The sequence below is a fragment of the Monodelphis domestica genome, chromosome 6, assembly GCF_027887165.1.
Source record: "Monodelphis domestica isolate mMonDom1 chromosome 6, mMonDom1.pri, whole genome shotgun sequence".
Taxonomy (NCBI): domain Eukaryota; kingdom Metazoa; phylum Chordata; class Mammalia; order Didelphimorphia; family Didelphidae; genus Monodelphis; species Monodelphis domestica.
Genome location: NC_077232.1, coordinates 283775009 through 283800918, shown reverse-complemented (window position 1 = coordinate 283800918; position 25910 = coordinate 283775009). Strand labels below are relative to the sequence as shown.

At 38.3% G+C, this 25910-nt stretch overlaps 1 protein-coding gene across 2 annotated transcripts in view; it reads left to right on the top strand.

The window, feature by feature from the left end:
• The first annotated feature begins 797 nt into the window (after nt 1-797).
• UNC5C (unc-5 netrin receptor C) overlaps nt 798-25910 on the top strand; it is a 411855-nt gene continuing 386742 nt past the window's right edge. The window contains exon 1 of one of the 2 annotated variants that reach the window (XM_001365174.4): nt 798-1661. In XM_001365174.4, coding sequence (XP_001365211.2) covers nt 1538-1661 — 124 coding nt within the window. In that variant the 5' untranslated portion in view covers nt 798-1537. The remainder of the gene's footprint in view (nt 1662-25910) is intronic. The other variant, XM_007495711.3, reaches the window with a different exon arrangement.

Sequence of the window (25910 nt, the reverse complement as noted above, 5' to 3'; positions counted from 1 at the left end):
CTTTGCAGCTTTTTATTCTCTTATCTCTGCATTCTCTCCCCTGCTCTCTTCCTCTTTCCCTAGGCTAGGCACCCAGGTGTTATAGCTAAGGTCAGGGATTCCATCCTGGTGATGCTCCGCTCCTTTAAACTCCTCCAACACATTTCCTCCTTTAGTGGAGAATATTTGCCTAAGCTAATCCTGGCATTTCTTGATGTCCAAAGTTTCCATGCCTCTCTCTGTCTCCCACCAAGCCTTTTCCCACAGAAAGAGCCCAACTGTGCGTCCCAAACTGAAAACTGTACAGCCTTTACTTTGGAAGGATGAGTTTCATTTTGCTAGCGTAGCCCCGGACGGTTCTGCTAGCCAGCGCTGGGCACAAATCCCACAGATAGTCACTGACTATCAGAGGAAGGTACTAAGGGGTTCTAGAAGCGGGTGTAGCCGCAAAAGCTTCGGGTCTCTGCCCCATCTCCCCAGCCCCCAAAGATTCCTCCCGGGACCCACCCAGACTCTGCCGGATCTGGTTCAGTAGCCAAAGTAGGAAGACGAGTCCAGTCCAGATCAGTCTGGCTCAGGCTTTGCTGCTACCTCGGAGAAGGCAGCTAAGGACCAGGCTCCATTGGCTGGAACAGCGTGCCTGGGCGAGCGCTCCCTCTTGCAGTCCCAGTATAACATGCACCCGCTGCAGTTTCTTCTCCTTTCTCTCCCAGTTCCGTGTGTGTAGAATGTCTAACATGCATCAACACAGGATACGAATGCCTGCCTAGCCCGCCGGATTGCATAACACACACACACACACACACACACACACACACACACACAACACGCGCGGGGGCGCGCGCGCGCACGTACAGTTTCAGAGTTAGGATGCTCTGCCTCTGCCTCTGTGGCAAGGTCCAGCAGATTCCGGGAGACTTGCGCCCAACACTATGAAATGACCATTCCTGGACACTTAGCAGCAATCGCCAAGACATCTTTCATCTGCCACGCAGTGGTGCTGAGAAAACTGAGATTGGAAGAGAGAAGCCCCTCACTCTGCTCTTCCTCCCTCCTTCTTCGCCTTCCTCCTCCTCCTCCTCCTTCTCCTCCCCCTCTTCGAGAGCCTGTGTGCGCTCGGCACAGGGAAGGGGCCGCTGTAAGCAGTGGTGGCTCTGGGCGCGGTGCTGCTGCAGCCACTGTTGCTGGAGCTGTTGCTGCGGGCAGGGGACGTCGTCAGGTCCTGAGACTTCCCAAGTGGTGACTGCTGGACACCGACACGGACACGGAGACGCTCCCTGGCTCTGCCAGTTGGGAGACTCGCCCAGAGAGTCCTTTTAGAACTACTGCTCAGCGGCTCCCCTCTTTGCAGCCCCGCCTCACCCTGCTCTTCCAGAAAGTGGAGTGGAATAGTTGGGGGGAGGGACGTTTGCCTACTGTTTTACGGCTGCTTTTCGCACGGAATTATTCCACTGTTGCCGGGCTCTCTTCCACCCGCCACCAACCTTCCACTTTTTTTCTCTCTTTCTACTCGTGTTTTTTTGGGTGTTTTTATATCTTACTTGTTCCACCAGTCAAGATGAGGAAAGGGCTGGAGGCGACAGCGGCCCGCTGCGGATTGGGACTGGGATACATGCTGCAGATATCGGTGTTACCTGCCCTAGCCATCCTTAGTGCCAGCAGCCCGGGCTCCGCAGCCCAAGGTAAGCGAGGCGCCCCCCTGCGCCCCACCACGCCAACCCCGGGGCTTTCTCAGCTCCTACTGATTGCTTTGGACTCCAAGCACCCCACTTTCCATCTCCCCACGCCCTCAAGAGAGCTTCCTTTTTACGTTTATATTTTTCAGTGTGTGTGATGTGTGTGTAAGTGTGTGTGTGTCTCCGCGCGCAAGGGTATACTAGTGGGGCACAATTTGTAATTGCTCTGCTGCCTCTTGGAATAGTGTATCTTCACTTTCTGCTGCACGCATTCACAGCGTTGTACGCACACACACACACACACACACACACACACACACACACACACACACACTGTTGCATCTATGGACATAAAAAAGCCCCATGCATTCAGAGAGGTGGACAGTGCCTGGCGGCAACACATATTCATACCCTTGGTGAGTCGTGCTCGGTAGGTTGTGTGGTTCGCGTTGACTATGAAAGTGCTAGATGTCTTTTTTATACCCAGTGCGTTTGTACGCGCGCGTGTTTGCATTTCGTTTCTTGCCACAAGCAGAATCAGCCACCTAAAGGAAGCTGCTTGTGGTAAGAAAGAGCCAATACTGAAGTGCAAACACCAGTTTGTTGCATGCGTGTGTGCAACAGCGTATATAAAACCCCCAGAGTAGTAAGTATTAGCTTGGGCAGCATTGAGTGCATTCCTCCGCACCCATGCCCACTCTCTTCCCTCCTTGGCTCTGCAGAGAAACTTCCAACACTGGCATTCAGGGTGGTTCAGTCCAAGCCTACTCCGAAGCCTTCCCCCGGGGCAGAGCTCTCATATTTCCTTGTCTTATGAATGCACGGAGTGCGCCTTAAAACAAACTAACAAAAAGTCGCAGGCACTTGGGGAACAAAGTGGAGGGGGCAACATCCAGGAGAGGAGGGGGAAGAATGGCGTGAAGTGGAGAGGAGGTCAGAAGAGAGTTAAGCTGTGATTTTTGGTTCCAGAGTCTAAAGTGGCGATTGTCCTTGGCTTTCCTGGGTAGCTGAGCAGACTAAAAGGAAAGAGGGAAAGATCTATTGCAGTCTGAGTCCTCTCTTAAACTGGAGCTCCCCCAGCCTTGGAAACACAGAAGTGGTTGTAGGCGACATGATGCAGTGGCAAAAACCCTGCAATTGGAATGAGGAGATCTGGGTTCAACTCAAGCTTGGCTACTCCCTTACTACTTAAAATACCCGGATGACCTTGGGCCAGTCGCTTAACTTCTCCGGCCTTTAGCGGCAATATAAAGTGAGTGCGCTGTGATTTCCAAGGTCCTTTACTGTTGGCAGTCCTCCTGGCTCTCCGAGTCAGCTCTGGGCATGGTTGTCACTTCTGTGCTGTAGCTCTTATGGAGTCTTCGTTCTCGATTGCCGCTTTCTTCTTCCCAAATTCAGCGAAAGGGGAGCTCTAACATGTTCAAGCTCTAAAAAGATTGTATTAACTTCAGTTATCTAGATGGAGGGCTGTGGGAAGCAGGGTAGCCCTGGATAATTCTTTTTGAATTACTCATGTATTAGGAGAACGTCTATATACATTGTAAAAGTTAATAAATTCATCCTTCCCCTCTCTGCCCCTGCCCCGGAGTTCTACTGTTGTTGTTTTCTGTACCTCCAAACCAAATCTAGTGATGATTTTTTGGTAAGACTGTGGGAGAGTATTTAAGCTTTTCAAGGGTTTCTTAAATTGTTTAGAGGGTCTTAAATGGAAAAAGAAAAGAATAGTCATGAGCTCATCCTCAGGAGATCAGCGGGGGGAGCAGGAGGAAGGGGAGGGGGGAATTCTTATAACTATGGAAAAGATGGTCTGAACCATAATAATGGGGGGGGGGGGGGTTGAAGAGGGAAGAATGCGAGAGCTGGACAAGAATAGATCCAGTTAAGAGCTCCAAAGAACCCTTTCTTTCATACAAAGAAATATTTCAAAGACTAATGACTAGGAAATGCAGGATCAATAATCACTCTGAAGGATAAATGGGTTAATATTAAGAAAAGAAGAAAGGGATATTTTAAAGGATACCCACTATAGACAGACTGGATATTTGCTTTCCTCCTCCCCTTGAATTTCTTTATCCGTGGCTTTAATTTCCCTGACCAGCTAAGGAGTTGTTTGAGTGTTGAACCTACCTTACTCTGAAGGACTAAGTCTTCACAGGGCTTTGCTTATCTCATATGAAAACTAAACATAGTCTTATTTATTGTGTGCAAATGCAATACAATTCTTTTTTCCATTTAGTTAATGCAGTTCCTTGAATGAGTCTAAATAGGTGCTCCTTTATGTTATCTGAGTCATCCAGTCCATAAAATTCCCAATTCATCAATTTTATCATTGTTATTGCCTACATTCCTCCATATCAGCATTTCTAGTAGTACTTTGTTAGCCCTTGAGTGAAGTTATAAAGCACATAAAGCTGGATTATTCCTATTTAGTCTCAAGCTAGTCACATACTCTTCTAGTGTATATATTATTCAGTAAAACTCTGGATGTCTCTGAACACTCTCATCTTCCTTTTCCTGATCTATTCCTTATTTCCACTTTCCATCCCTTAAGATAAAAAAGTACTTCTTTATGGATAGTTTAGATAGGTATGGTTTCTTCTGCCATGATACCAAAGTGGCAGAAATAAATTGTTTCTGTGGGTAGAAATATTATAATTATTTAAGATAAGGGAGTTAATTGAATTACTTTCACTTAACAACAACAATACATTGCTCCTACTGTTACATATATATATATATATATATATATATATATATATATATATATATATAGGGAGATGTTTCCAGGAGGGATTTAAGACAGATGTATTCACTATCAAGAAAAAAAGAAAATAGCAAGTTTAAAAAAAGGTGTGCTTTTTCTATTTGTATGTAAGTATTTAAAATGAAAAATAAGACTATATTTAACATATGTCCTTATGATAAGTATTTAGTCTTTAGTCAGACTCTTTTTTGTCTCTATTCTCATCCCAGAAGGCTGAGACTCCTTAGCTCCCAAGGATTTATGCTTGCTTTGGCTGGCAGAAATGAAAGATCTTTTATAGCTTAAAGACTGGATTATGTCTGAGTGTTTGTTGACACTTTCAATTCTCAAAATCAGAGTTCTGATTTGTCTTATACAAACAGTTTTAACTCTGGACTTCACAAATCTGCTATTAGCTAGCACCAACTAGTGTTCTGTGTGCTAACCCAACACGAAGACAGAATTTCTGAAAATGCAAACCACACCAGACTATGACAATCTTTCATTTGCTTATGGAGTATTGAACATGAACAATGAAATTTTACACATCAATTGTTGCTATATGTAATGAATATATTTATGCATTTTGAGTAGTCACTGCATATTAAGGCATATTAAGAACTCAGTCAGTCTGTCAACTAGCATTTTTTAAATACCCACTATGTGCCAAGCATTGTGTTAAGTGCTGGACATACAAGGCAGGGGATGGGGGGTGGGGAGGGAGTGGAGAGCCCACACACACACACACACAAAAAAAAAATTCCTGCTTTCAAGGAGTTCATAGTCTAATGAGGAGCAGTAAGAAACAGTAAGTGTGAATTGTTGTACCTTGCAAATACAAAGTGGCATTTAACCAAGTTGGAGTCAACAGTTACACCATTTTTGGTTCTCATTTTTATAGGCGGAAAAACCAAAGTGCTCCATTTTAATAATTTGACATTCATTATCATTCAGACAAGGAAAATTTACTTCTTTCTAAACAAAGCAATTTTTCAGATCGTGATTGCTAGTATAAATATATACCAGGAGGAATATCTTAGGAACAAACTTTTAAGCATTTGTGAACACTGAAGTATAATTTACAGGTCTACAAATTGATATGCTAATTTAGATATCATTCTTATGTAGTCAAAGCACATTCCCTGAGGATATCCACTAGGCATAAAATTGAGTAGGCAACCTCATTTTCTCACTTTGAGTTATTATATGTTTGAAAATAATAAAAACCATTTTTATGTTTAAATGTTCCATAATTCAGACTCCTTCCAATCTTTATAGTTTGAACTAGGGAGGGTTAACCATATGAAATAGTTCATTCTTTTCATCTCTGATGTAGGTCAGTGACTTTCTAGAGCAAAAGAGAGAGTAATTCTTAAAGAGAGAGAGAGAGAAAAAAAAACTTAACAGAATTGAATTTGAATTACTACCTCATGCCTCTTCTTGACAGTTAATAAGAACGCTGAAATTCAGCAAACTATGAGCTTAGGTATTATCTTCTTGAGTATATATATATATATATGAAAAGCAGCATAAAGGGAAAATACAGCCTGTCCCCAAAGTCTTACTGTGGTTTTACACTTTAATAATTTAATATTGCACTAAGACTTTTGGGACATGGTATTTAGTATGCAGTATTCTATCTGTCCCATCAATCAAGAGTATGGTGCTAAGGAAACCAAGGTGGGGCAGGGGGAGGTTAAGTAAGGAATGGAGTGCTTGACAGTGAAAGGAGAACTGGGTCATGATCTCTGCCAGACTGTCACTTGTTGGGTGACCATTTGCAAATCATAGCCTCAAAGATCCCAAGTTTCCCCATCTTTTAAATATAGTGAGTGCTCATGCTTCCTTTGGGGCAAGAAAGTACTCTGCAGTCCTTAAAATATAACATAAGTGGTTATTATGTAGTGACAGATGCACATGTGTTTGGGCAAGGAATGCATTCATTCATTCATTCCACAAAGATTTATTAGGTATCTAGTAAGTGTGGAAAAAAGTGTTTGGGGCATGGCAGAGGGGAGAGAGATAGCAAAGTTAAAACATAATACATGCTTTTGGTGTTCACAGTCTAAAAAGGGAAGAAGACAAAACCAGGTATTAAAAACAAAGGAGGGGGCAGCTGGGTAGCTCAGTGGATTGAGAACCAGACCTAGAGACGGGAGGTCCTAGGTTCAAATCTGGCCTCAGCCACTTCCTAGCTGTGTGACCCTGGGCAAGTCACTTGACCCCCATTGCCTAGCCCTTACCACTCTTCTGCCTTGGAGCCAATACACAGTATTGATTCCAAGATGAAAGGTAAGGGTTTAAAATAAATAAATAAATAAATGAAATTTTAAAAAATTTAAAAAAAAAGGAAAAATGATGGGTGCGTTAGAGAATGTTCCCAGCCACCCCCCCAGCCACACATGACCCTGTTCTCCTTGCTAATGTTCTCATATCAGAGAGTAGGAACCAAAGGTGGTCAGTAAATATGGATGTGCTCTTTTTCCTTTGACTCTCAACTGCACACAGAATACCCAGAAAGGTTAGCCTGGCTCTGGGTTCTTCAGTCCCTCAAAAGTACTCCATCAGGTGCTACTGGGGAGCTAGGAAGGTGCCTGTGGGAACAACCCACACAGTGTTGCTTCTAATGGTTTGGGAGGAACCTAACTAGGCTATTCCTTCCTCACTTATTCCCTTCACTGTAGGCATTTGGAGATTACAATACTTTCTGCTAATCACAAGAATTCCAAGTTGTGCTTCTATTTCCTTTGTAGCTTTGACCTCAACTTAAAAGTGTTGAGGGGGAGGTCTCGTCCCCTTGCCCTACTTTTGCCCCATTATCCTTTTAGGCACAGGGGATAGCTGTAAATGGCTCAAAGGGATGAGATTGGGACACACAACTCAATTCAAAGTCCATGCCTACTGACAGTGGTTTAGTAACAGTATCATAGAAGAAAAAAGAACTCCTTACACACACACACACACACACACACACACACACACACACACACACACACATTCACTCAAAGAAAACAGTTAACTATATAATCCACAGTATAGGAGTAAGACATCAAAAGACAATTACAGAAAAGGAATTGGAATAGAGTAGATTCACATTTACTTAATTTATGTTTATGACTGTTTCATGTATCCTAATGGAGATGAACATTGAGCCCCAGTGTGACCATGACTACTTGTTGGAAGTTGTAGTATGTGACGTGCTCTGATTCCTAATCTATCTTTTGGCTAAGCGCTGTGATTTAGTGGTAGATCCCACAATTGTGTTTTCATGCTACCAGAATTGAGCTACTCTTTTAGACTCCTCTTCACTTGTAACTCTGTGTTTCATTATTGATTAATTGATTCTGCACTCTCCACAATCCCCAAATCCTCTTTATTTTTTACCTGAGTTTATAAAACCTATCTATAGGACCCATCTTCATTTTCATTGTTTACCAGGATCTGTTATTGTTTATAGATTTTTTTCTTCTTGGGACATGAATGAAAAGACTAGGGAATTGCTCCAATTTCACTTAGTTCAAATAGTTTTTCTTCAGAGAAATAGTGTTATAGTCCTTTATACTTCATCTTTTAAACCAGAGTAATGAGGCCTTGAGAAATATGTTTTAAAATAGCTTGTTTTTCCAGTGCATGAAAAATAAATCTACTAATTTGGAGTGGTTTTTTTTTTTAATTCTAGAGTCAAATATTTTCCAAAGGTATAATTCATTCAATATAAACCAATCTATGGGAGTCTTTCCATAATCCAATAAAATCAGAACTCTGATTGGACTTTTGTCTCTGCTCTATTTGACTGTCTGGAATTATGAAAATGTTTTTCCTCTTATCATGACATTTCTTAATGTATACTTTTATTTCAAATGATTGAGTCCAAGGCAAACAGACTACTGTGTATTCCCTTCAAATGTGGGATTAATTAAAGATGAATGAGTTTCTAGTGAAGTGGAAATGTTGCTTCTCATTTCAAGAATTTCTTCCACTGGTAAGAGAATTTGTGGCTACTATGTGGCAGAGTGAATAAAGCGCCCAGCCTCAAATCCAGTAGACCTATCTTGAGTTCAAATTCAGCCTCAGATATTTGATAGTTGGGTGACCATGGTTAAGTCACTTAACCCATCTACCTTAGTTTCCTCATCTAGAAAATTAGCTGAAGAAGGAAATTGCAAACCACTCCAGGATCCTTGCCAAGGAAAACCCATTTAGGGCTATAAAGAGTGGGGCACAACTGAACAACAAAGAGCCCAGAGCTTTCAAGTGAAGAGTAGAAAGTAATATAAGGAATCTCCTTTTTACCTAAAATTTTTGCCATCTCCCAGATGTAGGGCATGGTTTTAAAGTTTGCTCCAACACTAATTAAATTAAAGTTATAATTTTAAAAGAAGTATAAAAGAGTCATATGGGCAGATATTTGTCTTAACTCAGTGTACCCTTGATTATTAGCACAAGCAGCAGTTCAAAAATGCTTGGTGTGGGAAAAGTATACTATGTGAATAATCTAACCTTTGGAGGATAAAGTATTTAATTAAATACTCAACCATATCTCATTGCCAAACTGATAGTGGTATATATGTTTGGGGAGGGGGTAAAAATTAATTAACCTGATATACCAGTTAGATATTTTTAGCTTATATAGTGTAGCCAGGAATAATAATCATAATATATTGATTTATCAACTTTTAGCTGCAGTTACTGGTCTCGTTCGATCATTTACTTACTTTTAAATGCTGTGTGAATAACTACTTTATCTTCATTAATCATTTTGTCATGGATTCTTACTTAGCATCATTTCTCAGCCATTATGAAAGTCATAAAGGGCCTCATGTAATTGGACATATGCTATCTTCTCTTTTCATTGAGGGACATAAAAAAGCAGAAAGATCTCTATATTTAACCAGTTTACTGGCGAATGATAAAGCTTCTTATTTTTAGGCAATTTCTGAATTGATTTTCTAACCAGGCATTATCCAATTGTTGTAATCAATCACCATCTTCCCTCTTTTTTTATTCTGGAAGGATGGAAGCATATTTGTGACAATTAATTTCCTAAATAAAAGAGAGTATTTAGACATTAAAATGACTTCTGCAAATTATCAAAAAAGTTGCTTGAGAGTCTAAATATGTTATTCGAAAACTCAGAAAATCTATTGCTAAGACAACCTACAAAACAAAAGAGAAAAGGTAGAGACTAAAATATACTTTAATGGTTTTTGAGCAAAGGCATTGCTAATTAAATAAAATGTACACATTAAATACAGTAAGTTTGGGGTTTTAATCAATGTCTCTACTTAAGAGACTGTAGGATATTTTTAGAGCTATAAGATATTAAATTCAATTTTTCAGTTCAAAGTTAATGAAAATATCTAGGCAAACATTCTATATACTGTATGCATATGCAGGTTTTTAATTGAGCTCCATTTAAGGTTTTAAAGACCTGCAAAAGTATTTGAGAAATTCAGTCAGGTGATTTTTTTCAAAAAATGAAGCTACTATAGTTTTATTACACTTTGCAATTAATACTAACCACAAACTGCTAGTTTCATACTGGTAGCAAGCAACCATTTTTAAAAATTATTATTCAAAAGTGTTTTTGAGGGGTGAGGAGGTTCAAGCTGAAAAAATACCCTATAATTTTAATACTTTCATAAGTCAGGAAGAGAATATGTAATATTAATTTCATCTTTGACTTATTTCTAATTGAGGATGGTGAATTTTTGATTTGGCTTTCTATAATGAGCAAATGTTATATTTTATCTTACTTTGAGTAAAGAAAGCAATACTTGTCTTTGCTAAATAGACACATTGTAGCCACCCAGTGGAAGTGTTCAAGTTTAGCAAGCAGCAATCTTGGCATTTCTATGGCTAAAACAGTAATTACCTGGTCTGTCATTTTCATTAGCCTTTTTCTTTTCATTTTACATGGAATGATGAACCCGTGTTAATTTTAAGTATTGAGTCAGAGATCAAATGAAAGCAATGAAAGAGCATGTGTCTGGGGATGGGGTGGGTGTTGTGTGTATGTGAGTGTCTTTGTGTGTATTTTCTTTTCCCAGTCAGTCAAAACCTCTACCAGTCAAGTATGCCAAATGGAGGCAATAGAGAAGGCAAGTTCTGTGCTATTTTAAGGGACTGAAAAAGAACATACATGGTCAGATGACTTATAAGTGCTCCTTGGAGTGAGGATATAAGATTAGAGTTATAACATAATATTATTCACCAGGTCCTTTGACATGTAACTTTTGTGAAAATATTATCTTGATGTCTAGTCATGGGCTCATATTTTCTATAATTACAAAACAGATTTAATAACAAAATGCATATTGCTTTCAATATTTGATTGCTTAGTTAGATCTTGAACAGAGTAAAGCAATATGCTAATGGAAAGCGTCCAATTTCAGATTTTTGTGACTGACGTCAATATTGATTTTAAAGATGATTTTCTATGCAACATAAGCAATTTGAAAATCCCATATTTATCATGAAGACCACCAAATTATTTAGAGAATTTTTTATTTGTCTCATTAATCAGTATCCCAAATAACTTAAGATAACATGGAATTTAACAATAGTAGTAAAAAAATTCAAAAGTATCAGGCATATTTTGCAACAGATACACTGATTTTCATCATTGTAAGAGAGAAAATTTTTCAGGAAGGTGTCATATTTCTAAGTAGTCAATATTAAATCTGATTTATATGGTGCATTTCATGAATGTATTATGTTTAATCTGGGCTATCTTTCCTCAATTCTTCATATGTTTTCACTGAGAAATTTACCTTCTAATGGAATTAGTCTCATTAACTAAGATTAACTACATTTTCTACAGGGCTGTGTTTAAAAGTATTTGTGTCTTTCACTTGGCAATATATAGACCTCTTCCCAGAATATGCTAAATCACCTAACTTGATCGTCATCATGTCAGCATGTTATTTGGAGTGTCCCCTAGAGGTCATTGGTACATTTCCGAGGCATTGGGAAATGTACACATCTACCTTCATGACATTTGTCACTCTAGCATCTACTGGAGGGCTTCATGAGAGGAGAAGTGAAGATGTCAGTTATATTTATATTTATATTTATATTCACCTTTACTGAAAGTGTAAAAGTATAAAAAATTATAGTAACAATGTACTGTTGGAAAGTAGGAAACCTTGAGTTTTTCTTGTTTGTTCAGGAAAGACCATGCTAGTTTGAGAAGTCTAAAATTCTATCAAAAATAATGTAAGAGGATTTGCAGCAAATCCTTCAGTGATTTTTCCTAAATAAATTTATTTCAAGTGTTTTTTTAAATGATTCGAAAAGATCACAAGCAATACTTGCATTACATGCAATAACTATAGATTGAGATTATGTTTCAAAAACACTTCCCATCAGTGGATATCATTTGGCTATGTGGGTAACTGCCTTCGTTGCTCCTAGAGATTCATATCTGCCTGGTCAAGACAACTAGCATTTATTAGCAACTACTAAGTGTGTGTCAGGCACTGTGTTAAGTGTTGGTCTAGCACTAGCACTTCTCTGCACTAGCACTAGCACTAGCACACTGACCTTAGGTCAATGATTCACTCTTGGTCTCTTCAGACCCACTGGCTTTCAATCCTAACCCTTAGTGCTGGATGACTCAGGCTGACTCTCAGTACCCTGGATATTCTGGGCTGATTGTCACTGCCTCTGATTCCCAGGAGTCCAACTGTAGAAGTGACCTCTGATTTCTTGGACCTCCACAACTAGAAACCCTTGGTTTCCAAGGTAAAGGTTTCACATGACTGATTTCCTTAACTCATGGATGGTGCCAAGATAGAATTAATTCTTCATCCGAATCCTCTCCTTTTGAGTCATGTGGGAAGGAGTGTGCTTCAATAAGCCATCTACAATAGTTGAATGTGCACTCTTAGCATCTGATTTGTCTCTGAGCTAATATTCTTGTTCTCCTGGGCAATGGTGGCTCTATAATTCCCCTGTGCTGAGTAGGGAGTTAGAAAGCAATGTCTTTGTCAATTTTTTTGATACAGATAGATTTCAATGAGTCCATTATCTTATTCCCTGCCTACCCACTCTTGGACACCAAGGTTCCTTTTAGCAAGTTGGACTTGGCTAGAGGTTAGTTGGTTGGAGTCCCTGATTTTAAACTTGAGCATTATAATATCACTTGTCTTTTTGAATTTTTCTTCACCAAGGCTATAGCATAGGTAGGTGGTTTCTTAGCTGAAAAGTTCAGAGAACACAACATGCAATGACATGATGCTTGAGATCATCATCAGTTATGTATCCTTGTCTTTTCAAGTTTCTCAAACCCCCTAAAGTACAAATCAGCAGGCAAACGGGATTCTTGTTTAACAATAGTAGGCATGGGATAACAAACTATGACGCCATTTTTGGTAAATTATATGTCTACTTTAGAATCACCACATTTTCACTGGACTGAGCATACCCAGTTCTTCCATTGCCATTAACATGTCCAGTCCATGGGTCCCTTTGGGGATAATAAATAAATAAATAAATAAATAAATAAATAAATAATAGAAATAATAAAATCCTTGCGAAGCTTATAATTTCTTCTTCAGTAGCTTAAACTCAGGGTCTCAACCCTTGTCAGTCAGGATTTCATGCAGAGAAATACTTCTATATCTAAGCTTTCTGATTCCTGGTTGGGTATGCTTGAAAGAACTGGGTAGAATGGGTCCATCATTGCTTATATTCTTCCTATTACATTCTAGAAAAGTCTGTGCACAACATTGAAGGTCCTGTTTGTCCATATGCTTTTGATCATAGAATTAGAACTAGAGAGGACCTCGCATGCCATCTTGTATAAATCTCTCATTTTACCGATGAGAAAACCCATACCCAGTGACATTAAAGAACTTACTCAAGGTCACACAACCAATAAGTATCAGAGGCAGGATTTGAACCTTTGTGTTTTGACTCCACAGTTAGCAACTATTTATTTTGGACCCATTGAATTCAAGTCTTACACGTTCTACCTATACCTGCTGTTATTTTAGACCAGTAAAATCCCTTCGCAGATGCAGAGCTTTCATCTTCAAGTACTAAAATTGAGGTATTCGTAGGCATGACATATTAAATCTTAGGTAGCACTAAGTATTTTGCTTTGTTTTGTTTTTCTTCACTGCTCAGCTCCAATTTCTGTCATTTTCCAAGAGCAAATTTCTGCTGGAGAGTAAAGCTTGACTCTGTAAGGGTTATATCCCTGTCCTAGATATATTCTTGTACTCCTTTGTCTTGTAGTTGCTCCTGCTGTCTGGCATTAAATGATGTCTGAGGCAGAGAAAATGGGCTCCACAGCACAGAATTTGCATGTCCTGTTAACCTGTTAGTGGTCCAGCACCTTTTGTGTCAGGCATTACCTTCCCCTCTTCTTTAAAAAAAATTATTTATTTTTTAAAAGTTTATTTATTTAATTAAGTTCGAATATTTTCCCATAGTTACATGAATCGTGTTCTTTCCCTCCTCTCCTGCTCCCATAGCCAACGAGCCATTCACCTTCCCCTCTTCTAAGGATGCCCCTATGGCTTTGTGCATGTAGAGCTTAGGGAAAAGGTCATCTGTCTTTCGTAGAAACCAGTACACACTAAACTAGTGGTTGGATACTGCTGAGATGCAGGCTGGGAAAACACTACCCTACTGAGTGTGGGTTCAAATATATGCCAGTAGTTTGTTATCTGTCCATACTTGAATTCGGGTTCTTAAGCCTGGAAAGTTATCAGTGACAGCTTACTTCAGAGTCAAGAGCTCTCCTTTGTAGATGGGATAGCTAGCCTCAGTGTCAGTGAGTCAGTCTTCTATGGACAGATTGAATCGGTTTCTAGTGAATATCTCTCTCCTTGTCTAAAACTTCCCTCAGACCTGGTAGGCTAACCTCAGTGTGTAACAGCATGGACTAGCTTGGGTCTACATAAGCCAACCATGGTGACTCGATAAGGCAGCTGATCAAATCCTTGAATGCTTGTCACTTCTCCCATCCCAACAATTTCCAAATGGTTCCTGGTTTTGACCAGATTTCCATTTTCTGCCCTCTTAACTATATATACACATGCAAGTAAGAACAGAGGTGCTTCTTTAGCTGTATCCAGAAAATCAAGATCCCCTTCTCTGATGTGTTCAGAGAGACAGCTGTCCTTACATGGCGACTGTTGGAGTTTCTGAAATTTGACATAGCTTTTCCTAATTTACAGTATCACCTCTCTAAGTAATATAATGTGAATGTGTTTATTTGCATAGGTTATATTTCACTGACCCCAGGCCAGGTGCTCTATTCACTGTACTACCTAGCTGCCTGGTTAACTTGCATTAATTTGAGGAAGGAAAATTTTTTTTAATTCTAAAATCATTTAGAAACCATTTCTGAAAATGTGTTTTTTTTTCTGCTGGTGAAGTCCACAGGTTGCTCATAAGAAATTATTTTTCATTTCTAAGAAAAAAATTGGAATTTATATATAATTATACATCTAAACTTTTATACATGATACATGTTCATAATTACTATCTCTAGGAAATGTCAGGGAGGACAGAGTTTACTTTAAGAACATAGGTGTTTAAGCAGAGTTTTTGTGTTTATCAGGGAGTCTCTTGTTTCATTAATGTGTGTTTATTTCTCTCCTTTTTTTTTAAACCCTTACCTTTCATCTTGGAATCAATACTATTATGTATTGCTTCCAAGGAAGAAGAGTGGTAAGGGCTAGGCAATGAGGGTCAAGTGACTTGCCCAGGGTCACACAACTGGGAAGTGTATGAGGCCAGATTTGAACCTAGGACCTCCCGTCTCTAGGTCTGACTCTCAATCCACTGAGCTACCCAGCTGCCCCTCTCTCCCTTTAAAAATTAATTTTGGCTAGTTAAATTGCAAATCAATTCATCATTGATTAGGGAAATAATTTTTCTACCCCTTGCTCTTCATCCCAAAAGTTCCTTGAAATCCTAAGTAGGTCTCATACCTGGCAAGTGGTTAATGTGGTTAGCTTATGCTTGATTTATTTGCTTCTTAGCATTAGCCTGCTGATTTTTCTGAAAGGAACAAAATTTACCCTATTGTTAGAAATTGATATGACAAATATTTGGTGCTCACTGTTCTACAAATGCTTATTTTCACTGTACTCTGCAGCCCTTCACTTGTTCCCCTGATTTCTAGCCAGATTAGAAAATGTAACTTTTCAAACTTCAATGAAGTTTGATACTGTATAATTGAAAATCTGTTACCCTAAAAAAAGAACTACATTTCCCAGGAGACCACTGACTTCCTGTCCTTATGTACTTCCTGTAAACTGAGGATATTAGCAAGTGGATAGTCCTGGTGGGTCTCTTTCTTTGGCTTGCAGCCAGCATGGTGGTGGTGGTAAGCGCAGGGATTTTAAATGGGCTAGTCAGCCCTGGGCATGTGGTCTTTATTTTGTATCCTCTTTATTCCTTGATTTCTAATGATCATTAATAAATCCCTTAAAATATAACATTTTTATTATTGACATTAATTTTAATTTTTACAATACTTTATTCTCAATACACACGAATGGCTACCTCTCTCTGCTGAAAAAATCTAAATTTGAGGAGAGACATCATTTCCCTTGTAAGTACCCTGTGCATACAGAGGATAGCTAAATTATTTTCATTTTTGCTCTGAACTGGAAAGGTGGGTTTAGGATATCTATTGTCCAGCTCTGGTCCCAATCTTAGGAATTTATCTCTGAAATGCTGAGATCTCAAATATATGATATTGATTTTTTTTCCTGCTTTTTGTGGTGGAGGTTGAAGAGGATTAAAGGGGCTATCCCAGGGAACATGGGCCTGGGGATCCCCTGGAAACTTCTGAAGACTTCAGAGACATAAGTGAATCGGTATTTGATTACATTGGAAATAAGAAACTGCCTGTACTGGGGACTCATGACAGGAGCAGAGGAAGCAGAAGCTGTATGGATTAAAGAAGTCAGCTTTTGTCTAGCTCTTCCTCTACTCTCTAGGTGGCATCTTGTAACTCAGAGATTTCCAATGAGAAATGGAGAATGATTGGCTTTTTTCCAGCCTGGCCACAGAATGACATCATCCTTGTCACAATGAGTACAGAGGATCCAGTTTACTCCTTGGCCCTGGTTGCCTCTTTTGCTTTTGTTTTGGTATTTTTTTTCTCATCTTAGATAATTAAGTATCTATCCCCAGAGGGACATATCCAGGTTTGGAGGCAGCCTTTGTGATTTCGAGGTGTGGAAGTACTGGGTCTTTCAAATGTTGAATTGATGGAAGAGCTACTCTAGTGATCTGGGAAAGGTCAGCCACCAGCAAAAGGATTGACCCAAGCCTTTAGAACGGATGTGTTCTGGGAGTTGTTTGGACAATGTAGATATGATGCAAGAAATAAAATTTCTAATCAGCACAAACATTATTCAATTTAGATGGCTTTAAGCATGGACCTCATCACTATCTGTAAGGGTAGTCAGCCTTGGCATTCATTCAGTGGCAGTCTTATTTTTAACCTAATGATTTTGCATTATACTGAATTACATTTGCATTATTTGTATTATACCATTTCTTTGTGGGTAGGAAGCAAATCCCTGCCCCATGCCTATTTCCTAATGTGCCCCAAGTGTCCTTCTATTTCTGCCTTTTGAGGAAACCCTAGATTTGAGCCTGTGCTATAAGTCATTGTCCCCAGGGTTCTGGGGACAAGTTTGAGAGGGGGAGAAAAGAGAGCCTCCCTCACGCCCCACACTCCATGCTTTTATTCCAGGCCAGGCTCTCCCCAGGTCTGAAACCTCTCCAGGACCCAACATCTCTGAAGAGAAGCTAGCAACCCCTTAGGAAGATGGAGTGAGAGCAGCCTCCCAGCTCTTTAGACCCAGGAGTGGGTCCACTGTGTTCGGTTGTTGGGTTTTTAAATGAGGGAGGGCATAAGCTTGTGGTTGTTTTCATATTGCTTACTAAGGGAATACCAAGGAGAATTTTGCCAGCATATAAAAAGTAGGACTTTTTGAGTACTTTAAAAGAGTTCCATATTATCACATATTATAATGTATGATGACCTAGAATGTATATTTTCCATTTCCTGGAGTCCACATGACACAATGTAATAGACAAGAAGAAGGTCTTATTTTCATTAGAAGTTTTGGCTCCTCGCCCTGAGTTTAGCCAAAAGAAAGGACAAGAAGCGGCCCAAGTTAAACAAGACGTGGCAGGATTCAGAAAACTTGGAAGAAGGCGTCCATCAGTTAGGGCAGCATTCGGGTATCACTCCTAGTTTGGAACGGGGTGATGCTCATCGCACATTTAAGGAGAAATCAGCCGTGCTTTGCTTCAAAACTCATCATTTCAAGCTGCACCTCAAAACAGTTGACAGGTTACGGTTTGCAAAGGGATTTGGCCTGGTCAGTGCCGAAGTAAAGTTAATAAATGGGCCTTAAAGATAACAGCAGATTCCAGAGTCTGTGCGGTTTGTTTTGTATTCAGCGACAGTCACTAAATCAAGGGCAGGAATGTTCCAACAGCACACTTGAGGAAAAGTGATTTTCATAGAAAGGAGCCATTCCTGCTAATAGCCACTAACTACGGATAACCCCACTGACATTAAAAGTCCATTAGCTAAGCCCAGTTTAAACAGCAGCTGATGCAGTGTCAGCTAAATGGACACTGGAATTCTTTCATGTAATGCAGCAAGAGCAATTCTGTAATTTTTTTCTAAAACTACATACATTAAGGAAAGCAAATGTCATCTGATAGTAGCAGTTAGGTTCCTGCTAAACAAGCATAGATTTGTAATAAAATTCACAGAACAATTTGTATAACAACAAGACTGAAAAGAGGAACTTTGAGGTTTTATTAATGGAAGAAATTAAATATGCTCACACAGTTCAGAGAACAGTCTTACATTCTAATAGTCTATTCAAGAACTGTTTATTAAAGGCCAATTATGCATAAGCCCCTATGCTCCTGGTTAAGGATAAAAAGACAAAAATGAAATACTCCCTGCCCTCAGGGAGCTTACATTCCACAAGGAATACCAACAGGTATTTTGGTTGGTAACATAATTGTATGAACTATGTCCATAAGAGCTTATAATTCATTAAAGAATAATAAAAAGCAAATAAAAATAATAAAAGCAAATAAATACAAAAATGTCTACAAAATATTGCCAAGTAACTTTAAGACCCAGAAAAAGCAAGGGGATCAAGAAAAGTCTTATATAGGAGGGGATAGGTGAGCTCTGCTTTGAAGGAAACTAGAGCTTCTAGGGAGATAGAAATGAGAAAGAAATGCATTTTAAATGTGGGTGGCCACCTGAGCAAAAGCTCAGAGATGGGAAATGTAATCTGGTATATAAGAAATAATTTGCAGACCAGTTGGACCAGAATGGAAAGGAATGACAAGAAATTAGAGACACACTGCTGATGGCTTTAATTTCTAAGAGAAGATTTAAGCTAAAAAAAGACTAGTTTTTCATATGTAAAAATATCATTAATTTCCTTCCATTTGTGTGAGTGTGTATTTCTGAGACTTAGAATTAAATAAATTAATCGGTTCTTGCTCTAATACTTATAAAAGTAATGATAGATTACGGTTAAAGGAGCATAATTAGAAACTTACATTTCTGCATATTCTCCCCCAAAAGTCAATTTTGAAGTAAATTTTGAAACATTAGAATATTTTCTATCGTAGATTTTAGAATATTATGAAAGGCAGTTTGATCTCTAAATGTTGCTGGCACTTTGCATCTTTTGTAAATTATTTTAGCCTCCTCTGAAGAAATATATTGTTCTACATTCTATGATGCCTTTGTGGCAGACAGACAGAGGCTTGTTGAGTAAGCTCATATGAGATCAGGGAACAGAGTAGTAAGTCATTAATCAGTTACTGTCATCTTCCCAATTCCTATGAAATGTCACAGTAATCTCCCCCTCCCTCCCTTTTTCTGTTATCCATCCATTAGTGAAACCCTGTTCAAGTAACAAGTGGGGTGATCCCTTCTTATATATACAACCTGAGTAAGTGTTGTGAAAAAGTAACACAGAGAAATTCATAATGGAAACAAACACCCTTACTAACCCCTGGTGGTTTGCCTTTTTTATGACTCTGCAGTACTTTGTTCTGTTCTCTTCTATCAAGTTGTTGATTTTTAAAATTTCTATGCTATTAAATTATATTTTTGTCTTTGGATATACAGTAGATACTGGCCATGTTCTTTTGTTGTTGCTTTTTTCTTTGGAAAGGAGCATCTAAACATAATGTTAGTGGTTTCTTCCTAGTAGATCTTTAGTGTTCACAGATTTTCACATGCAAATGTCTAAAGAAGTCAAATCCTGCTAGAGATTCATGAGCTGCTTTGCTTTCAGCTCAACCAAATGTTTTATGTAGACTCTTGTCTTTAATGAATTATAAGCTCTTATGGACATAGTTCATACAATTATGTTACCAACCAAAATTTCATTTAACAACATATTGCATGGGGAAGTTGATGAATAATTTGGTCCCTCTTACATGTAACTCAAACATTAATAACAGATGAAAATATGTCGCAGTTCAATCAGTGAGCTTTGATTTTTAGCTCTAAACCCACGTTAGCATTTGAAGTCTCAAACACAAGTTGAAAGTGACTTTTTCCATATGTTTTTCCTTTTCTGTTGCACAACACTTAATTTTATTGGAAGATGAAAAGGGAAGATCACTGTATGCAGCCACACAATAAATTTGTACATATTTATGAACTGGGAAAATTATGGAATTAAATTATGTTGGTGCTAACAAGAATATGTTGGACAGATGAGAGCTGCATAATCATAGCATTATAGTCTTAAAAAACTTTTGGGATAAGCTTTTCTAAAGTCTTTTCTGAAGCTTTTGCAACCTTTGGCTTCTTTTTTTTTAATATTCATTTTCAAACTGGGAGAAGAATCTTGTTTCCTTAAAAATACAACAAACACAAAAGCAAAACTAATTTTGTCTTTTTTTGTCTGTGTATTTGTATAAACTTGAAAAGATTTTCCTAAAAGTATGCTGTAGGAATGTTGGTGTTTTTATGTAATGAATATCAAAGAAAGTTTTATGTAAGGTCCTCTTTATAGTCTTTAAAAAGAAGGAAATGAGGAGATTTATTGACAGCTAACCATGCATCTTACATCACATCTTTATTTGTGTACAGGTATTAATGTATACTCCATGATTTCTGTTGGATCTGAAAGGCTATAAAAATGTTCTGATTTAGGAATTTATTATCAGTTGCTCAAAAATTGTGACTGGGGAAAGAGTAGCAGTGCTTTATTTCAGGTAGAATTCTGCCCATTATTAGCTCCTTTGTCTCCCAGATTTCTTGCTTGAGGTTGCCTAGTGATAGCTGCCTAGGTACCAAGGAAATGCCATGTTAATTTACAAGAAACGAACCATTAAAAAAATCTCTAAATCATTTGTAAGGGTAATTTCTTCTCATTTATCTTGATTTATAGACATTTTGCCATTCCACATTTTAAAATTACATTCATGATTTGCTGGGGATTACTACAAATTTGGTACATTTGTAATACAGAGGAAGTCTTCACAAATGAAGTATATTCCAGTTATTCCATTGCACTTATAGTGGCAAAAGGATGCTGTCAACTCACTGCAGACTTTTTGTTAGTTTCTTAGAGAAAGAAGATAAATAGGCAAATTATATTTGTATGTTTTCAAAATCTCTCAACTATGCCCCAATTACAAAGTTATGTGGAGAGAAGATTTTATTGTATTGGATGAGAGATAGCATCATATTATATAACTGTGCCATGAGTTTAATCGAAATGGTGAAACTGAGTCTTCAGGATGAAAATCTTGTCACAGGATGAAATTTGGTCTATCATTTATTGATGAAAAGATGGCACTTGGAACCAACAGACCGATGCATGTTTAGTTTAGGATCAACTTCTCTGCATCTCTTAGGTTATTTTGCTTTACTGCTATACAATTAATTTATACTATAGTTTGGTGCTTATATATCTTATAGCTCCTCACTCCTCTAGCTACTCTCCATGCCCAGAACTAAGCACAGTGGCTTGAATATAGAAGATATATAATGTGTTTACTGACTTGAACTTTGAACTTAAGAAAATTTCAGTGCCAGAGATGGGAAGTGAGGCATTTGTTCTACTTAAGATGAATAGCATGCTCCAAATCATGGATATGGAAGAGGAGTAAGTTGCAAATAGACTACAGTTTGACTTGGAACATAAAAGGTATAAAGGGAAGTCTCATGAGGAGAGGTAGAAAGATACTTATGATCCATATTGTGGAGGAACATTAATGCCAAACTAAATAGATTTTTCCTCTCCTCTCCTTTTTTCTCCCTTCCCTTCCCTTCCCTTCCCTTCCCTTCCCTTCCCTTCCCTTCCCTTCCCTTCCTTTCCCTTCCCTTCCCTTCCCTTCCCTTCCCTTCCCTTCCCTTCCCTTCCCTTCCCTTCCCTTCCTTTCCCTTCCCTTCCCTTCCCTTCCCTTCCCTTCCCTTCCCTTCCCTTCCCTTCCCTTCCCTTCCCTTCCTTTCCCTTCCCTTCCCTTCCCTTCCCTTCCCTTCCCTTCCCTTCCCTTCCCTTCCCTTCCCTTCCCTTCCCTTCCCTTCCCTTCCCTTCCACCTTCTCTTCCCTTCTTCCCTTCCCTTCCCTTCCCTTCCCTTCCCTTCCCTTCCCTTCCATCTTCCCTTCCCTCTTCCCTTCCCTCTTCCCTTCCATCTTCCCTTCCCTTCCTTTCCATCTTCCCTTCCCTCTTCCCTTCCTTCTTCCCTTCCCTTGCCTTCCCTTCCCTTCCCTTCCCTTCCATCTTCCCTTCCCTCTTCCCTTCCCTCTTCCCTTCCATCTTCCCTTCCCTTCCCTTCCCTTCCCTTCCCTTCCCTTCCCTTCCCTTCCCTTCCCTTGCCTTCCCTTCTTTTCCCTTGCCTTCCCTTCTTTTCCCTTCCCTTCCCTTCCCTTCCCTTCCCTTCCCTTCCCTTTCTTTTCTTTTTTTCCCTGCAATGACTAAGTGTTTTTGAGCATATAAGTAACTTTTCCAAACATAAGCATTAGGAAGATTTTCAGAGTAAAGGAGCATCAGTCTGAAGAAGGTTTGGAGAGGGTAGAGATAGGAGGCAGGGATAGAACCAGTTAACAGGCTTCTAAACTATTCTTGCTAAATCTTAATGAAGGCCTCAATTATGATAGCAATGTGATTTGAGAGGTGGGCATGAAAGAAATATTTCAAAGATCTTATTATCAAGGTTAATTATCAGTAGTATTTGGAATGAAAGAGGGAAGAGCTAGGTACTTCTTAACTGGTGACTCTCCACAAATATGGAGAAGTTAGGAGGAAGGTTAGGTTTTGGAAGGAAGACTGAGTTTGAGGAGTGGAGGGATCTACTAGTGGAAATGGCTCTCTGGTAGTTTCACATGAGCAAAAGGGACAAAATGGGACTAAAGATATATATATTTAACAGTCTTCTGGAACAATGGGTGAAATTGTTGATACAGATGAAGAGAAGAGACAAGAGGAGAGGGGAGAGGAGGAGAGTGAAGAAAAGAGAAGATGAGGGAAAAGAAGAGAAAAAAAAGGAAAGGGAAGAGTACATATACCAAAATCAACTACCAATAATTTCAAAAAGAAGAAAAATTAGTCTTGTAGAGACTTTTATAGTCAAGAAAAAAGGGGGAAATATAAAAACAGACCACATGATAAACGAGATTTATGGGAACCCTGAAATTAGAAGCTAAGAAGAGAAAGATAAACCAATAAAGGAGGCCAAGAAGGCTGCAATCAGAAAAGCTATAAGAAAAATAAGAATGAACTGTTTCATTCAATAGAAGATAAGGAAAGAAAGACTATAATGAAGGAGATATGGTGACTAGTGTGAAATGCTGCAAAGCAGTCAAGGAGAATAAAGGCTAAGGAGAGGTCATTTTATTTGGCAGGAAATCTGGTAACCTTAAAGGGACAGAAGCATGAAGGGAATTTAAACTGAATCATAAGGGTTTAAGAGGTGAGTGGGTGATGAGTGGGTGAGTGGGTGATGAGTGAGTACATGGATGCATTGAGAATATACTACTTTCTTTAGGTATGTAGGAGTAAAGATGAACAGACACGTAGACTAGAGGGAATAGCATTTTTAGGTTGAGGGAAAACTGAGAGTGTCCATGGGCAGAGGAGAAGGAGGAATTAGAGAAGAAATGATCAAATGAGAGCCAGAAGAAATGATCCAGAGAGTAACATCCTGGAAGAGATGAACATGAATGGGCTCAAAGAAATATGTGAAAGTTATAGTAAAGATTTGGTGAATGTTAACACCACCTTAAATAATAATTTTAAATTTATGTGTCAACCTTTTTAGTTTAATTTTAAGTTTTAAAGATTGAGATTTTTCTTCCATCTACATTAGACTTTCAATATATAATATCTAAATTAGACAAAACATCTGAGATGATACTTCAGAATATTTGTATATGAATACATATAGATGTGTTATATATATATATATATATGATAAAATGTTAAAATAGCATAGAACAAGCAATAAACTTATTCAATGGAATTCCATTTCAATTTTTCCAAAGGTAAGTTTTTTCCAACAGAATCTTGATTCATTCAAAAGTATTGTGATAGTAAAGAATTTATCAGTCTTGAGTCCCTGGTTTGGAATTTTAAGATACAAACTTTCTAATCAAAGCCTAAATTATTTATATGTACCATTGAGCACTTATTTGTGAGATGATAATGTATAACCAGAAATACAATTAAACTTTAGTTGACATCTAGTATGTGACAGCTTTATATGTATACATACATCTATCTTTGCAGAAAAAAGATATTACTTAAAATATACATATAGAGAAAAAGAAAGGAGAATCCTTTATACCATGTCTTATTTTTTGGCTTGCCTTTGGGTTGAATTTAAGGGGAAAAGAAACCTCTAGTTGCTAATGTATGAAGTTTAAATATATTTAAGTAGAAGTAAATAAACAATACTATTCTATTGAGAAAAATCTGCACAGAGTTAATATTGGTTCCCTTCTCAAAGTTGACCTTTTTCTCCTTTTTTGCCTTGTGTTACTTATTTTTTTCAAAACATATGTTAACAATTTTATATTATGATATCCTTGTTTTAAAATATGAGAAACCTGGTCATATTGCTTCATTTAAATCCATAAGGAGAAAAAAGGATCTAAGTATTAGTAAACAAAATTATTAATAAGTAAACCTAAATTGGATGATAGGAAAACATCTGTTAAAGAAGATTTTAAGGCAATCAAGGATAGCTCATTGGCCCTGTGTCCACATACTTGCTAGGGAAATCAATGAAGATAACCTTTGAGAATTACTTTCTGTACCATAGGGCCTTGGCCTTTGGAATTGTAATACTTTTGTGATTATGTCCACATTACCAATTTATTTTTCCCCTTGTGTTTTTCCAGGAAGAAAAAATGCTCAGCTATAGGGAGCAATTTTGAAAGATAAATAAAAACTCTGGAATTAACAGTGTGGTTTGGCCCCTATACAATTATGAAAATCTCTTATCTTTATAAGATCTTCTCTCATTTAAAAGAGTCAGAGAAACAACTTAGAATGTTTTTAATGACCAGTAAGCCTTCTTATTTGGGGTTTTATGTTTTAAAGAGAGTTTGGTCTGTAGTATTTTTCTTTGAAGATTTAAGAGGGAGAAAAATACCTTAGAATGTGCTCTAAACATTAAAAAAAATGCTATGGAGTTCTCATCCTCTCTCCCAGGTTTTTGCCACTTGTCCCCCCCCCCCCAGAAAACAAATAACTCTTGTTTTTTGTTTTAACATTCAAACTGTTTGGGAACTATCTACTGAGTAATGACAGGGATATTTATTTGGCATCAGTTTCTAAAAGGTACTGACTATAGATATGGCAATATGGATTTAGTACAGTGTAACAGCTCTCAAATGGGTTTGAGAAATGCTGATCATCCATTGGACATTTTCAAGGGATCCATTTGGTCAAAATTATTTTCATAATAATATTAAGACATTGTAATAATCAATGAATTATCAATAGATGTAATAATTCACATGAACAAAAGCTCTTGGTATTGTTAACAATTTTTGAGGGTAAAGGATTCCTGAGGCTGAAAAGTTTGAGAACTATTGGTATAGTGTGTGCAAGGAGAGGCAGAACAGATGTGAGGTTGCATGTCAAACAGTTTTTTATGATGTCCAGAAGACAAGGAACCTCTGTCCTCTCTGTAACCTCACTAAAACAAAAACACAAACTCACAGACTATTGGGTTGCTCCCCTACTTTGAAGCCCTTGTAGCCTCAAACTACCAAATGATACAATGGTTTAAAATTTTTTTTTCATCTCACCTATATGGACCTCTCCAAAACTACAAAATCAGAAAAGTTCAACAATTGTGATGACAGCACAATAGCAACATCTCAGTGGGTTTTTTCATGTTGAAGAATCAAAATGATCAATCAGCCAGGATCACTGAATTAGAGGTAGAAGGGGCCTTACGAGCTTTGAGATCAACTTAGAAAATTGTGGATAAGATAATTTCCATGAGAAAGGTG